Raw genomic sequence first — 18,088 nt, forward strand, 5'->3', positions numbered from 1 at the left:
ATGTATCTACTGAGAATTACAACATACGAAAATATTAAACTGGTAAGCAATCTTATTGTATCCTGTTTTTAGCTTGACATAATTCAGTTGTTTATGTTTAATCAAGAGGTTTACGTTTGCATTGGAAGGAAAGTCATCAGGAAAACAGGTGGGAAAAAAAATGCAATGACGGGAGAGAGGAGGAGGAACAGATGAAGCTTGGATTGGAAGGGAGGGAGGGAGGAGAGTGACGGCGATGGGGGGTGCTGTTGATTGTTTTTTATACAAGAGTGGTATCGCGGACAGATCTCTATTCCAGACCACAGGGTACTCTGGGATCAGGAGCCTAAGAGGGTGGAGAGCCAGCTTGAACCTTCACACTTTACCAGATCATCTTTTTTTAAATCTCACCTACATATCTTAATCTTTTTATCATTTCAATTCCGTTGAACCTTTTTGCTTGAATCTCAGTCTAACTTCTCAAGGACATTCTGCATAAATATGGTCAGCATACATTTTCAGAGCTCTGAAGAACATCATCACAACTGGAATTAAATTGTCCAAAGTGATAACTAAAGAAGATTTCACTCATCATTCCTTAAAAGTAAGTATTTTTTATTCATAAATATCTATTTTTTTCTTTCTTTTAAAATTGCATACAGTTTTCCAAATTGTTCTGATATGTTATTTAACAGCATATTGCTTGAACCTTTAATGTTGTTTTTTTTTGTCTTATGGTGTTAGCATTCCAATACATTGTGTAATCTCGAAACACTTAAACTTTTTAAGTTAAATGCTGATGTGATGAACTGGTGAGATTGTGTTGTCTTAAAATGTTAAATATTTTGCGCAAGATCTGTACAAGAGCAGCTTGATATTCATGTCACAAAAAATTAGAGACTTAAAAAGAGTTAAAAAAAAAAAAAAAAAGGGAACAGTTTGTTTTTGCTAAACTTGAAGATATAGATCATTTATTATTATTATGAAGAAGTAAACTTAGCCTTTAATTTATTTCCTCATTAGTAACAGTATTTTAGATGCACAGTTTAAGTATAGCCATCTCAAACATAAAATGTTTATCTGAACAGCTTGTAGTTGTATGATATGGTTGGTAGACACTGGGCCAAATCTGCAAGCAAAATGGCGATCAACAAGTGTAAAATGAAATGAGCATGCTGTGATGGCCATTTAGACCCGCTCCCCACCCCCCTGCTTTTCCTCAGCCTGGATCCTATTGCCCAGGGTCCCTTTTCTCCCCCCTCCATCTGCTCTTTTTGCATATCAATATTACAACTTTACATGCCGACTAGCTGTTTGATACGACTCTTACAAAATCATCTTATGTGCTTGTGTTTCTAATATGTTTTTAATTTATGGGCTTTTTTCCTGGCTTTGTGTTGTACCCCAAAAAGTACTTATTTTTGTGTTTGGATAACAATCTCTCAAAAAAGGTATTCATTGTCATTATCTGTTTTATTTGAACTCAGCACTCTTCAGTGTTGCTTAACCTCCCTCCTTGCCAACAACTGCCAACATTTGGCTCCAGAGGCTGTGCATCCCCTTCATGCTCACAGAGAAAAGTCCCTGTCGGCCTGATGTCTTCAGTGGTAGCCCCAGAAAAACCCTCCTCCAACACCATGGGTCCCAAAGAGGTCAGTGCAGTTCTGAAACATTTGTACTTGAGTCGATTATATGCCATTCATTTTCCATGTCGAAAACCTAATTGCCTCACTGCATGGCGCAAGGCTCTTAATGAAATGCATTTCTCTCTAAAATGGTCTGTTTGAATTAATTTATACCCAAAGAGCTTGGGTAACAAAAAACCCCATAATAATAACAATGCCAATTTTCTGAAAGCCAAACATCTCCCTAAGAATACACATTGAACTAATCCGCGAAGAAAAAACATAAAGACTGGTAATTAGGCATAAAAGGAATAAAGTTCATTGCCACCCGTTTGTATGTGTGGTAAGTGAGAGAGACGATGACATAAAATTAACTCTTTAGTAACCGAAAAAAACAGCCTCAATACTTCAAACAAATATAATCTACATTCTTGTAATAGTGATCTCGGCACTTGACTTGTATTACTCCTTATATGTCTTTTATTATATCTACTTGTGTGTGCAAGATTTTGAAAAACATGGTAAACATGGTGTGTTTAGGTTAAATATTGTTTAATCATAACATTTTAACTGCAACTTACCATATTATGATTGAAAAACCTATTGCACCTAATTATGTAATACTAATATTTTAACTCTTTAGGTGGAGCTGATCTTGGTGAAGGAGCAGAATGGGGTTCAGTTCACCTCAACCACCCTGGTGGCTCCCACTCCCACTCAGACCGTACCCAGTGGGGAGGAAGAACGGGAGACCTGGGGGAAGAAAATTGACTTCCTCCTGTCTGTAATCGGTTTTGCTGTGGACCTCGCCAATGTCTGGAGATTCCCATATCTCTGCTACAAGAATGGAGGAGGTGAGGAAGCGCATGTCAGCCTCTGTCTAAGAACTCTCAAACTGGATACTTGGTTAAAAAATACAAAACATTTAAGTGATGAAGAAGAAGTGAGAGAGTGGAGAAAGCAAGAGAGAGGAGGACAAGAGTAGGAGAAGGTGGGGTTTTATGTAAGAGAAGAAAATATTTCCCCTGAGACTAGTGAAGGAAAGATAAAGACCTCACCTTGGGATTTTTGTGCTTGGTTGTGTGAAAAGAAAAAAAAAATTGCGGCACAGTAAAGTACTTAGAAATTAGAGGGGAAAAGGTGAGATTTAAATTTTATGTACACTCATTTGCATAGTTCTACATCTTTATATTATGCATGCATACATTTGCATGCATGGGTTATTTTGCACATATATGCACTGGCAATGTGTGTGAAATAGTGCTGTATTTTGTGTTTAAGCTTTTTTTTCCCCAGTTGTCGTTTGAGATTTTTCTTTTGCTCTTCACAGAGATCAAAATAGGGTAAAAACCACCACAGCTGCTCTGAATAGATTAGCACCAACAATCGCCGCCACTAATTATGGCTGTTTAACATAGAGCTTTCATTATGTTTCAGAGCTGGCAATGATACTAACCATTGTCAAGGCTTGTCATGTGTTGCTGATCCAGTATGTTTTCATACCTGTGTTGACAGGAATAGTATTAGCAGTTTAATTTGCGGAACCTTGAATGAAATCTTGTTTTTTTGTTTGTTTGTTTTTGTGCCATGACTTGCAGGAGTAATGTTTTTATTTGATGATTTACCAAAGAGACAAGATATCAAACAGCCATAAATAAAAAACATGTGCAATAAAGTTATTAACTGGCTGCAAACCAGGAACTTTTTTAGTGAGCGAGCTGTATAGGTCAACCCAACCAAAAGCATTTCTGTGAGTTTCAAAAACTCACACGTTTTCAGCCTGTACTGATATCATGTGTTGGCTTAAGGTTCCTATTCCTCATTGAACTTTGCATAGCTTTCGAAAGCCACTCTCTATAAAAAAAGTACCTTTTTAAACTTTCACAAAGTCTATGATGAACTGTTGATCATTGGCAGCTGACATCCATGCTTGGCATCTTGCCTTCGTGGGTTTTTGCCATCAACCACGGCATGTAATTATTTGCCTGACGTGTCAAGAAAGATAATGAAATCAAGGATGAGGTGCCAGTGAACTGACAAGGAATGCTGTCCTTTACTCAGTCCCTCATTTGTTATAAGTTAGGTTTGCATGTTCGGGCTTAGGTTTCACTTCAATCAAAAAAAAACTGCTTTTTTTTTTCTTATCATATGACTGTATTATTTTTGATGTAACCTGTGTGTGCAGGTGCGTTCCTGGTGCCATACTTGTTCTTCATGGTGATAGCAGGCATGCCTCTCTTCTACATGGAGCTGGCTCTTGGACAGTATAACAGGGAAGGGGCAGCAGGGGTCTGGAAGATCTGCCCCATATTTAAAGGTAGGAAATGAACTTACTCGGCCACACATCTTGGTATACAGATAGGCAACTGACCATACTAAAGGTTGTACTCATGCAAATACCTTAGTTTGACACCTGCCTGTTTCAAAGGGAGGTTTGCACAAAATGATCAATCTGTCATGCCGTGTCACAAGTTTCATTCTGTCCCTTTGTCCGTCTGCCTACGTGCCTGTCTATCTTTCTGATAGCTAACTTTAATATGTACATGTCTCTCTGTCTACTAGTCTGCCCACATGCCTGTCTTTTGTCCTCTTGTCTCTGCTCTGAGAAGCGACAGGCGCTATTTATCCTCCGCAGAACATCAGGTTTTGCTGGCACTCAGATGGAAAGCAAATGAAAATTGGGCTTTTAGACTCCCATCTTGATTGTCCAAATTCTTCTGTCAAACAGTGCCGTGGAACACCGGCTGACATTCTTCAGGGTTACTTTTCAACACATCGATAAACGAGGCACAGTTTAGGAAGATGTCATCCAAACTAATTGAGAAACAAACAATATTAGGACAATATCATTTCCCAAAACACGCTTAGTTTGGTCGAACTTTTCATGATTTTCACACAGTTGCTATGTCAGTCTTTTGTGTTTTAACACATTTGTTGTACACATGACATTGATATCAATTTGTTGAAGAATTTCCAGGTTTCACTTCATCCATGTCTGTAATTGAAAGCTGCGACACAAATATAACCTCTAGTCCCATTATTCCAATCAGACCATCTGTTGCTTCAGGATTTGATGACATACCGCCGTCTTCAGTTGCATCATGTCCTTGCTCATCTGAAGGTGGTTCACATTGTGTATGTGCTCCTTCATGTGTTTCTATGCGTGTGTTAGCCTCCTGTGTGTGTGCACATTAGCCGTCTGTTAGGGACCACACTGAGTAGGTTGACGTGCTAATCACACGCTTCACTCTCTCCCTGTCTCTCAGTGGGGGGATAACTGTAATTATTCAAATACACACATACACATGCACATATTGACAGTAATTATTCTGATCAACAAGCTGGTTTCCTCTGAGGATCAATGCATTCAAAGAAAATGACAGGGAAAGGGAGAAGTGGCTAAGATGGAGAGATAACATGGCCGCATGTGGCGCAGACAAAAGGCCTCGCTCTCCGTACAAATATCACATCCACATTACAAAGGGATCAATAAGGCTCAATTGTGGTCATGCCTCTCAGAAAAGTTGAACACTTAAATTCAACCTTAGAAGAGTGGTCAGGGTTTCAGATTTACAGAAAGGGCAGATGGGTTGATAGTAAAGAGGCGATCTTTAAGAGTTGTAATGCTTTCAAAGGCGCCTGGGCTCACACTGGATGAGAGGTCTTGCTTTCCTGCGGTGGAATGTCGGCAAATATTACAGTGATGCCTACTTTGTACTGTTAAAGGAATGCATTGCTTTATTTATTGATTCCAATAGCTCTACATACCAAATATTCCAGAGCCATACAAAGCCTATATGAAAGTGGCAAATGACTCCTTTCAGCTGATAAAGGTGACTCTCTGTTATATTCCTGTTAACGTTTCGGCTGTTACAGAAATCCTTTACCTTCTATCTTCCATTCCAACCAAGTTCCCTCTGTGAGGATTATTTTGGTTCCATTCCTTTTCTTAATGATGTCTAAACTTGATCAAGCCACTCATTATCCCAATTTTAAGAAACTTATTTCATGGCTTTTGAGGCATACACAAACGTGAAAAATGCACTTCTCATATGCACTTCTCATTGTAGTAAATCTACAAGTCTTAAGTAGAAGTCTGGTGTTGTTTGAAATACTTCTAATCAGTTTCTCTGTATCTATTCCAGGCATATCTGGCCTTTTTTGTGCAAATGACTCCAAAGAGATAGCAGCGCTAACAGCCATGCAGAGTTAGAATGACTTTTTTATATATTTCGCTATTGTGGGAAGAATAAAGGAGTACATTAGGGGTGGCAGTAGCTCAGTCCATAGGAAATTGGGAATCGGATGGTTGCCGGCTCGAGTTCCAATGCGGACCAAAAATATAAAAGTTGGTCTGGTAGGTAGAGAGGTGCCAGACCACTTTTCGAGCACTGCCGAGAAGCAAGGCATTGAACACCCAACATCTCAGGGGCCTCTTCAGTGAGGGCAGCCACTGCACATCTTTCCTTTAATGCAGATTGTTTTGCCAGAAGATTCACCAATCATGTTGAATGGTCCCCTGACGTACAGCACCACTGCGATGCTTGCAACACCCAGGGTTGGACTGCAACTAATCATTGCAGTCCAACCCATAACTACCTGCCTTTTGAAAATCATCAACTTCACCTCTCATAACCTCCAAAATCTTAAAACTGACAAAACAGAAATTGTCTCGTGTGCCACACCTAATACTGTTGCTTAGGTTCAGCACAATGTTAGACCCCTAAAACAAAACATTAAGCCAATTACACAAAATGTAGTCATCAGTGTATCTGACTCTGGCCTTTGGAATATATATATATAATAAGGAATTTATTTATGTTTTTCCATTTTAAAGCTCCTGTGAGGAGTTTTTAGCATGCTGTGAAAAAGACATGATTTTTGTATGGGCCACAAAAGTAAAGGAAGAAGATGGAATGTTTTTATATAATTATTTTAAATGCCTGTTTCCAAAGCTGAGGGGTAGGTGTGACAAAGTCTAACCACACCACAGGATTTTTGAGTTGACTTTTGGGCATTATGTGAACTGTTCCTTCGTTATGTAAAAAACCTACAAGCAGGTTGTGAAATACAGGGGGTCTAGGGGGGTCTGAGAGCCCCTGATTGACACTTGAACCCCCCTGAAAACCTCAAAAGCAACATGTTGGGAAGTCTCTGGAAAAAAAATCACCTGCATTTGACTTTATACTCTGCAGTGCACCAGAGAGCCATGTCCGCTGTTTGGTCTGAGAATACATAGCACACAAACGTTGTATTTTCCCGTTTTGTGTAGCTGCTTGCTGCAGATGTGATTTGGCGCTCTCTTGGCGTTTGGCGTATGGACAGATTTGCGGCAATGAAAGCTGGCCATAAAGAGCAAAGACACTGATTGGGTAGTGGGAGATTTGATTCAACTGAGGAACCCCCTGTGAATGTCTTTACTAATTCTTATAGTGTGCACAGCCAACGTTTCGGTCTATAAATGTCTGTAAACACCAACCATTGTCTCCTTTCAACAGGTGTAGGCTTTACGGTGATCCTCATTTCCCTCTACGTTGGTTTTTACTATAACGTCATTATCTCCTGGGCGATGTTCTACCTTTTCTCATCTTTCACTGGCGATCTACCTTGGGTCCACTGCAACAACACCTGGAACAGTCCAAACTGCTCTGAATGGGCTGAAAATGGCTCGGTCAGTGACATTTACAAGGCCACCCCTGCTCAGGAGTTTTTTGAGTAAGTCAGCTGAAATTTCTGCTCTGCCATTTGTCACCAAATGTTTAATGATAAATAAAAAAAATGTTCTCATTGAAAGAAAATAACTACCGGTAGATTACAGTCAGTTTAAAGCCCCACACGGATCATTGAAATACTGAGGTATGTATAAGTCAAACTTACATGACTAAATATTGAAGCTAAATTAAACTGTATTTAATAATATAATTATCAGTGTTGTCATTGTATTGATTAGTTCATCTGTTTTCAATGGCTTTAAACTGCGATTTCGTTTCTCAAAATTAAGTGATGCTACTCTTTGTGTACTGTGTTCAAGTTAGATTGTAGTTTGTCATAATCTAAGTCTTTATACCAACAGCAAATGTGGAAATGGTCATTTCAATCAAACTAAAAAAACGTATTTGATATAAACACCTACTCACAAGTGTGTGTCTTGCTTTGGCTTAGCTTCAAGTTATCTCAATTGCATATATACCAACCACACTTTCAAGAAAAAAGATTTTTGGAAGTAAAGCGATGCATTGTATCCATATCAAATAATAGCAGTAGATTCAAAAAGCATAAATAGCAGATTAAAGTGATGCTCAAAATACACATCAGAGTTTGGCTGCATTTAAATCATGCAGCACACTTTCCTGTGAAGCCGAGCAGGTGTCTCCCTTTTCAAACAACTGTAAGCATGGTGTGTTGTGACAGTTGAGACATGTCAACCATACAGCTGAAGAGGCTGCATGCTATTTACATAGAACCACCTGCAGACAATTTGACCACATCAGTTTAACATTGGCTTATCATACTCAGTCTCATCTGTTTGGCTGTGCATGAAACCATCTGACTCCAGGTGGGATCAGTCATATAGTACACTTACATTAAATTTGGTATCAATATCTTTGTAGATAATTGTTATTTGATGTTATTTGATTGAATTTAACTTAACGTAAAGTAACATTTTGCAACAAATACCAGAACGTCTTCTGTTGATTTCTTCAGGCATCTTTCATGTACACTGACATAGATGAAGCCTCGGTACTAAGCTTCCAACAAAGACAAGTGTTGCTGTAAAACCATTAAGCTCAAGACCAACATATTTTAATATACTGCAGTTTAACTGTTGAAATGAATAATAATTATGTTTATGAAAGTTGCAGTATTCTCTGTATTTGGATTATCATTCCAAGAACATTGCCACATGCACACTGAAAGCATCAGTGGCACATTAGGGATAGGATAGGTGCTGCCAGGTTGCCTCCAGCCGGTCTATAAGAGTTTTTCCTCAGAACATATCTTGGTTTAAGTTGTGGACATTCTGTGAACGTGTCGTACTATATATGAGGGTTTAGAAAGTAAGAATGCAACTAATTGACCCATTTATATTTGTCATTTTGTGGATTATGTTCCAACCTCTTTACAATCACATTAGGAACAGAAATACTCGGAAAACATGACGATCTTTGGAGTTTGTTATAGTGCGCCCAATTTTCTTGAACTTTCCCTTCAATTTATCCCTCTATTTAAGTAAGGTCTGTGCTGTAATCACAGGTCTGACCAGAATATTCCTTTCCTTTTAGACGAGGTGTGCTTCACATCCAGGACAGTAGCGGTATTGACGATCTGGGCCGTCCACGTTGGCAACTGACTGCATGTCTGGCTGTAGTTATTGTTCTGCTCTACTTCAGTCTCTGGAAGGGGGTCAAGACCTCTGGAAAGGTAGGAAATGACACAGTAGCTACAGGTGCTGATGTGGAAAGCACAATATTAGTGCAATTCCTGCAGTTTGTTTTAATGAGAATCATTTTAAGTTAAGTATAGCATTTAAGGAAATAGGCTATAATGAAACTGCTACTTACTTCAAGAAAACATTTTGTGTACATATCAATTTGTGTAAACACATAAATATTTGTGAAGCTTTCTCTGTGAGCTTGATCTGTTTGTGTGTATCTGCATGTGTTTCCACCTTGTGCAACCCTTTCAGGTTGTATGGATCACAGCCACTATGCCCTATGTGGTCCTGACTGTGCTGCTGCTCCGGGGAGTCACTCTGCCTGGAGCCATCGATGGCATTAAAGCCTACCTCTCTGTGGACTTCTTGAGACTCTGTGACGCCAAGGTGAGTGTGTGATGAGAGAGGGTATCAAACTGAGCGTGCAGAGGGGGTACAAGAGAGGGAGAAAAAAAAAAAAAATGCTTGACATTTTTTGTTTTTTGTTTTTTTGTTTTTTGGGGGTTTTTTTTAAATCAAAGTGGAGGTGCTGGACTTGTTTCTTGCAACACATTTGGTCAACTATCATTCTCAAGCCTTAAGCTGGACTTGATCAATGGATAATGATACATGGCAAGTCTTATCATTGCCTGTAGTAATACCAGTAACAACAGCAACACATAAAGTTAAAAAAAAGAGAACAAAATATGTCTTTATTGTTGTTTATTGTCTAATATTGCACATCAGTTGCAGTGTATAAACAACCTGTTAAAAGAGATCATGCAGAGTTTCACCAAAATTCAGAGAAATTAAAGAAACAAGACATGGTTATCAAACGTATGCTGTAGTGACACACAGCAAACCAAAATATTGTACACACAACAAGTTGACTTTTTTTTTTTTTTCTAGAACTGAGCTACAAAAGCTCTGACGAGGAACGTTTACTGTAAACGTCACAACAAAATGAGTTAGTACATCTGAGAACATTAACCTCCAGTCGCTAGCCTTGTATTTGTTTTGTGGTGCTGAAACACTCATATTTCTTATCTTAGACCCTGTGAGAAAAAATAATCAATATACTGTATTTCAATGTGAAGTACTGTTGAGTGGCATTTCACCAAGACATTAGAATTAAATGTGAGAAAATTGTTTGTGTTAAACCGTTGTAATATTTTCCTCACTGTGAAACCTGCTATCACATCAAACTATATCTTATTTACCTGAATAGACACTGAGGAGCTCAATAAGTAAGCTTACAGGACTACAGAATGTAGTTATGGCGAATGAGATAGAACGCAAGAGGGATAGAGAGATGCACAGCAGCAATCAGAGAATTAGATTAGGTAGATGCATGGAGCAGTAATTTGCAAAATTACCCCCCGTATTCACGAGCGTCTTTCATCTACTGCTGTTGAATGAGTTTCCTGCAATTATCCCTAATAATGGCTTTTTTCCTCTCCTGTGCCTTTTGTTTGCCGCTTCACACAAGTGTGCTTGTTCTGTCGCTCCTCAGGTCTGGATTGAGGCAGCAACACAGATCTGTTTCTCTCTGGGAGTGGGGTTTGGTGTGCTAATTGCCTTTTCCAGCTACAACAAATTCAGCAACAACTGCTACAGGTAACGACACACAGAGAGAGGCAGAAGGAGATTTACAGATGGCGACAGGACCGGAAGTAGCACACACACACACACACACACACACAAATACACATACACACAAAGATGCAAACACGTGCGCACAACATAAGCAGTTGAATTACAAGAACCTTTGAATGTCCTTGACACTGCTATGTCTTGTACACCTCGCTGTGCAACTGTCAGCCGTAACACCAATCAGAACTGTCGCGCTCTTTGAAATCAACCGCACCCTGCTAGAGGCTTTGATCTCCCTTTTTTTTTTCCTTTTTTAACATTTCTGATTAAGTGACATCGTCCACCTTGTGCATTCTTCTTTGAACATAAGAAAAATGCTTAAATTACTACTTGGTGGTTACTGGTTTAAATTACTACTAATTCAGCCTTATGCCAAAAAATGTCTGACTTTGATGTCAGGAGTAAAAAATCTGTAAATCGTGCTTGTATTTGATAATTTATTCACCTTTATTCTTCTAATGTATTGTTTCAAACACCTCTTTTTAATAAACACTAATGTGCTACCAAAATCATTATAGGGCGAGTCAGAATTCTTTTCACATGGAGGCTGAGAGGCAAAAGTCTTGGCCGAGCCCTGCTAAACTTCTTGGCTGACAAATGAATTGGCTGGTCAATAATGTTGATACAAATTGTGTAATGGATGATCAACAGATGATGAACTGTTGAATTAATTTAATACTGTCATTCTTGGTTGTTGTATCTTTTTTGTTGTATTGATGCAGAGATGCCATCATTACCAGCTCAATCAACTCTTTGACCAGTTTCTTCTCTGGCTTTGTGGTCTTCTCCTTCTTGGGGTACATGTCCCACAAGCACAATGTGGCCTTGGACAAAGTTGCCATTGACGGTAAGGTTTCACTATATGTCTGTATTTGGACATTAGACGGCCTGGTGATTCTATCACTCACGCCCTATGTAAAGAGGTTGTTTGGAGTTCAATTTTCACCCTCTGTAATAATGCATGTCATTTCCCACTCTCTCATCAAGGTTTACTTGCTTACAATAAAGGCATAATAGCCCAAAACTTGTTTTAAAATAAACTTTGAGAAATGTAGTGCCAAATTACTCGGTTAAAGTTAGGAAGTTACTTAAAAAAAACAGCATACATGTTGCAGGAAGACATGACAATTTGTCCAGAAAATGTACAGAAGCCAAATCATATTGCGTTTCTTTTTTTCATTTAGTTATGAGGCAGACCTGCTATTGGAGGTTCTTTTCACATGTCACAAGCCACATAGGTTTAGTTTTTTCAGCACGACTCCAATATCTGTTTAACAATATGATTAGCTTAGCAACATTTCCAAAGACTTTTTAAGTCACTTCCTCATTCTTTTTGTGTTGTCTTTCACTTTTTTTTGTACCTTAGGAGCTGGTTTGGTGTTTGTTATTTATCCAGAAGCAATTGCAACTCTCCCTGGTTCATCAATATGGGCGGTTATTTTCTTCATTATGCTGTTGACTCTGGGCATTGACAGTGCTGTGAGTTTGCACCCGTACTCACGCAGTCACACATGTACTTTATTTGTAGAATCATAGGCAGCGGCTCTATTCAGACATCCATCTGGCAAAAAAGTAGACCAAACATTACACTACAGTCAATGAGCAGCTCAGCTGCTGCCGACTTTGCGTCCCATTCTAACTATTGTGTCTTGTTTTGCAGATGGGTGGGATGGAATCGGTAATCACAGGGCTGTGTGATGAGTTTAAATGTCTCCACAAGCACAGAGAGCTTTTCACCCTCTTCATCGTTGTAGGCACCTTCCTCATATCACTCTTCTGTGTGACTAATGTAAGTAGCATTCTATGAAGTCATTTGTAACATTTTGAGCTTGTGTGCTTGATTCTTAAAAGTCAACATAAAATTTCCCAGGGTTACTAAAATGTTTATTTATCTGTCATTAAATGAGATTCATATCCATTTTTTTTTTACAGTATTTTCACACCAATTAATTTTCTTTTCTTTTCCTATAAAACAATTCAAATGTCTGAAGACTCTTCCAACCAATTAAAAAGCTTTGTCGAAACTAATTATCCAATCAATTTCATCTGATTTCTATGTCCAGCCCTCTGTCTTGTGATTGGGTCTATCCCCTTCGAGCTGGATATGTCATAACATGATAGTGGGATACTCTCTAAGTTCTGTTTCATGGGGACTTTATTATTCTTCTTTAGTCATTTTTTAATTTGTTTTATTCGTTTATTCTATTGTATTCTTTCTTTTGGTCATACAAAGTTGCTGAACACAATAAAATAACACACTAATAATAAATTCATTATATCTCTCCAGGGTGGAATGTATGTGTTCACCCTGCTGGAATATTACGCTGCAGGAACATCAATTCTCTTTGGAGTGCTTATTGAAGCTATCGGCATCGCATGGTTTTACGGTGAGAGACATCGACAGGTGAATAGAGGAAATAGAAACAGATGATTCATATTTTCATGATCAGCAAAGCTGATGCTATATTAAGGGTTTGATGAAAAATCTGTTGGCATAGGGGAACTGTGACTCAGATGCACATATTTCCATTAGACGTCAGGATACTGCAGCCAGTGGGTCAATCCCCAATAATGGATTTCGCCTCTTCATCTCTGTGCATGTATTGTGAAGGTACAAGGCTATACCGCTGCTGCGGTAGAGTTTGGTTACCTCTGTGTTCAGCCAGCAGTGCTGAGCCACCACATAAGTAAATTGCTGCTAGGAAAAAAGCTCTTCCCATTTGTCATTGACAGGAGTCAGCTGTCTAATAGCTGGGTTGAAGATTGTTGTGGGTGGCAAGTGGAGGCGAGAACAAAGTAAATTTGTATCTCCAGATGTCCGAACACCACAAGAACTCAGTTTAACATAGTTTATAATTATCTCTCAAAATGTTTTTCTTATTTTTGTTGTTTTCAAGGTTTAAAAAAAACAAAAAAACACTACATTTCTTTTATTTTGTTTGTTTGAACTTTAAATTATCCTATCCTATCCTATCCTAATAAGTGCTGTCCTTTTGTTCTTTTTGTCATATTTCTTTTTATTTGATTCGTCTGAAACAAACCCTAAACCTCACCCTTCACAAACCGCCTGGTTACATTGTAACCTTGGTTCTCTGAGTAAAGAAGTTGTCCCTCCACCAAACATATTTCTAATACCCATTTTTGGAATATGTTTTCTGAATGGATATGATGGATGATGCTTATTCATGTATTTTCACCCATTGCACAGTACGCTGACTCGAGAACAGACTTTTCATTGCGTGACTTTTGAAACACCAGTTGGAGGAAATTATTATACAATCAGTCTTAAGATCAGGGAGAATAGTTGACCTGAACTTCTGTACTTTTTTCATGTCTACTTAACCTGACCGTTAGAGGATCCATGAAGGGCTAAATAGAAACAGGCCTCAGGCAGTGGGGTCAGCATATTGCCCCACTTTGGTGGGTCTCGACCTTGGCAAGCCAGATAAATCAAGCCTAAGGCATGAGCAGGCCTTTTTTCCCATCCTCATAACTGCTGACAGAAACCCTTGACCCCTGTCCACTGTGGTCTTTTCTTCTGATATCCACAACAAAGTACATGAAGCTGTGCTGGAATCCTGCTCGTCAGACTGGATATATTCCTCTGCAGAAAGAGGTGCATCCCAGGTAGAAAGGCATGTGGGAAAAAAAATGCACTGCAAGATTTATGAGAGTGAAAGTTATGGGGAGGTAAAAATGGCACACAGATTGGTTATGGTAACATTTTGTAAACTCTTACTTATGGAACCACATAGAAAATAACTTAGGACCTTGATAATATTTCCAATTACCTGGTATTTTCATAATAAGGACCTTACACCAAACCTGATGTGAGTCCACATAGCAGTTCTGTATATTTATTAAATAATATTACCATGAGCTGTTTAACTGTGTGTTTTTAAAAATAATTGGAGGTGGAATGAAGAACTTCCATTTGTTTCAGGGGTGGACCGATTCAGTGATGACATCGAAGAGATGATTGGTCAGCGACCTGGATGGTACTGGAGGCTTTGCTGGAAGTTTGTCAGCCCCTGCTTTCTTTTGGTGAGCCAAATGCTCAGACTTTTTGTTCATCGGAGTCCTAAAAAAATCGATTTTTAAAACACACAGAAATATTAACTTTTACCACAATATATTTCTTCCAAAAGTTCAACAGTTCATGGTTATCTATTGAGCAAACGTTGAACAGATCAGCCCACATATTGCTTGTTTGTTGCCAGTTTTCTTCACAAGTGTTCCTACAGGCAATATAATCAATACGATTCCTCTTTTGTATGAAGTAAGATTCTTACCATGCAAAAAAAGAGGAATCATATTAATTGTTCTTACCTGAAGAACAGTCAAACATTTGTATTCTAGTCTAGTCTAGTCTTTAGAACTTAACACATGGCTTAACATTATCCAGAAATATTCAATACACAAAGTGTCTGGTTTTATTAGTTGACAAACAGAAATCTTTCTTTTTACTAACTCTTCAATGTAACACGCTTGTGTCAAACATACATTCATTGCTATGAAAGTGCCTGAAGATAAAGTTGATTGAAGTCTTTTTCACTCCAATAATTCCCTTCAAGTTTATGGTGATGGTGAGCTTTGCCACATACAACCCCCTAAGCTACAGCTCCTATGTGTTCCCTCCCTGGGCCAATGTGGTAGGATGGTGCGTGGCCATGTCTTCAATGGCCATGGTGCCTCTTTATGCCATCTACAAACTCTGCACACTGCCTGGAAAGTTTTGCGACGTAAGTGCATTTTCCACTATCATTATTCATCTTCCATCTAAAGTTGGATTTGTCTTACAACACCTTGAAAAGATCAAACATTTTCTTCGTAAAAGAGCTCTAACATTTCATCTGAACTTTGTCTCCTGAAACAGAGATTGGCATATGCTATCACCCCAGAAACAGAGCATCATTTGGTAGATAATGGGGAGGTTCGGCAGTTCACAGTGAGTACTGGATTATCTTATTAATATTATTATTTATTTGTTGTTGTTGTGTTATCTCTGATCGGTTTATTTTACAGGCTATGACTTTTCTCACAAGCATTATCCATTTTCCCAACAGCTGCATCACTGGTTGGTGGTTTGAAAAATACAAAAGTAAAGTGAAAGAGAGAAAGATAATGAGAGTATGGGTATTGGGTGGATGAGTGTGTACACAGCAAAGGTCTGAAGAACCAAGAAGATGATTCAATCTCTATGTTGGTGAAGGAGGTTAAAGAGGTGTAGAAGTGCCGTCAAAAAAAGGGGAAAAAAACAAACCTAAATTGTAATGTTCTTAATTTTGACAGTGGATGTGTGAAGCTGTGCATTGACCCTCTCAACTGCCAACACAGGTGAATGGGATTTAATGAAACTAGCAAATTCAGTCTTCAGCCAACTTGTTCCACGAACATGAAACTAGTTTAAGGAATATTGTGCAAGATTAAAGGTTTTGAATCTGCACTAGTAACAATGTGGGACGTGTTGTGCAATTGCTCAAATTCTTTAGAAGTAGGCAGTAAAACGAGAGGACAAATTGTATCATTTTACATTGTGTCAAGTGCAAAGTAACACAAAATAAAATAAAACTCAATGCTGCATGTTATGTCATTGAGACACAGAACATTATAGAGAATTAGCATTTCGTAAGTGTACATGGTTTGAATATATTGAGTTACACGCAGCATCAGGAAGAATTATTTCTAAAAAGGTGGATTTTTTCCGTTTTCATTAGCCAATCATCTAAAAGCAGTTGCTGTAGTATTTATCTCTCAAAAGTCAAACATTTGATGAATGCTGCTGGTTTTAATGGGTCCCAGTCCATGTCCATGTGTGTTGTGTTTACCACTTTACTTGCTCTTTTTTTAAGACTGTTATGACTCACCGATTTTGGTAAACCAAGATGTCTCGTTGCATACAAATCTATATAATTGATGGGCTTCCTCTTAACATATTCAAGCTTGCATTTGCATTAACATCCGACCCAGTAGTACAGTTATAGAGTAATCAAAAGTCAATTTGTTCTAAGTCCACTATATGGTTGAGCATACTCAAAAAATGTTGTTGAACTAGACTTGTCTGTAATCAGACAAGTCTAGTTATAAGTCTTAATCATTTTAAGGGTCCCATATTCAGCTTTTTCTGGTTTTATATGCTCTTTAATGTGTTTTCCACATGTCTTATGCATGTTTAGGCACATCTTTGTGAAAAAATTCAAAGTCTGCGGAAATGCGGCTTCTCATACCTTCTCCTGTTAGCATTAGCAATAGCTGCATGTAACGCTCGGTCCCTAGCCCCACTCATTTAAAATGGGTTTATGACATCACTGATCCAAACCCATTGACTTGTAGTAAAGCACAAGCTCCCCTCGGACTGACTGTGGTATTCCCAAAATGGTAAAAGGTGCCGGACATATCCGAGAACAAAGTCGAATGACTGACCAATTAGAAGAGAGCAGATTGTCCGACCAATCAGATCAGACTTGGCACTGGGGATCCTTTTTTATGCGTTTTTTGTGTCAAGCGTTCAACATACAGGCAGATAAGAGAGCCTGCATGAAGTGGCAATACATAAAAAACAGAAACTTTTTTCTAACATTAGCAATTGTGAAAGTACTTTCGTTGGCACATAAATTAGATATATGAACCCCAAAAAGTGCATAATATGGGACCTTTAACATCCACATAATAACCAGTGACACCTAAGAGCGACATTATCTAGCACACTGCTGATCCAATCAACCAAAGACTAAAAATAACTCGTAAAAAATCTTGTATTCCTTTCTCACCTGAGAATATTTTTGCCAAGGGAATTTCTTTCAAAAGACCAATTGATTGTTAGCTTAATTCTGCTAAAACATGGAGGCCAGAAACTGCCAAACCTTCATAAGTTAAAATACAAAAAGAAGACATGAAGAAGACTTTATAAATAAACTAGTATGAAATGCACCAACAGTAATATAGAGAAAAAAGTGGGCATGATTTGGTTAATAGAATATGATAAATATTTATATTTTGATGCTTTATCAAAGTAAGTCATGGACCTCCTGCAGAATGTCAGAGCTTTAATGTGCTTTGGACCTATAGGAGGACGAGAAAACACATTTACATGAGAACAATCCTCTGAAAAGGAAATTCTGTTTCGTTTTTGTTTGTTTTTTAATTCTGAATTAAGTCAACAACAATTTGATAACCACGGTATGCGCAAGAATTTTAAATTCTTGATTTAGTCATGGGTATTACTTAATTATTATGGGGCAGGTTTTCTTAATTTTTTGGCAGTTTCTGTCTTCCATAGCCCGGCCAGTATTTCTTCCCCATTATAACAGGGTAGTGTCAATACACCTTTATGTCCTCACAAAGTTTCAGTTGGTGATTTGAAGGCTATGACTGTCACATTATCAGAAAGCATAAAGCTTTAATTTTACTGTTTACA

General features: G+C 38.3%; 1 protein-coding gene across 1 annotated transcript; it reads left to right on the forward strand.

The window, feature by feature from the left end:
• Positions 1-492: 492 nt before the first annotated feature.
• slc6a3 (solute carrier family 6 member 3) lies at positions 493-17,692 on the forward strand. The gene is made up of 16 exons (XM_079344774.1): positions 493-583; positions 1,467-1,631; positions 2,248-2,458; positions 3,790-3,921; positions 7,103-7,319; positions 8,888-9,026; positions 9,292-9,426; positions 10,532-10,635; positions 11,394-11,518; positions 12,038-12,150; positions 12,332-12,460; positions 12,959-13,058; positions 14,615-14,715; positions 15,246-15,413; positions 15,548-15,619; positions 15,738-17,692. Exons 2-16 carry the CDS (start codon positions 1,575-1,577, stop codon positions 15,759-15,761), a joined length of 1,827 nt encoding a protein of 608 aa, XP_079200900.1. The 5' UTR covers positions 493-583; positions 1,467-1,574; the 3' UTR covers positions 15,762-17,692.
• Positions 17,693-18,088: the final 396 nt, after the last annotated feature.

Source organism: Symphodus melops (genome assembly GCF_947650265.1).
Source record: "Symphodus melops genome assembly, chromosome: 5".
In the NCBI taxonomy this organism is placed as follows: Eukaryota; Metazoa; Chordata; class Actinopteri; order Labriformes; family Labridae; genus Symphodus; species Symphodus melops.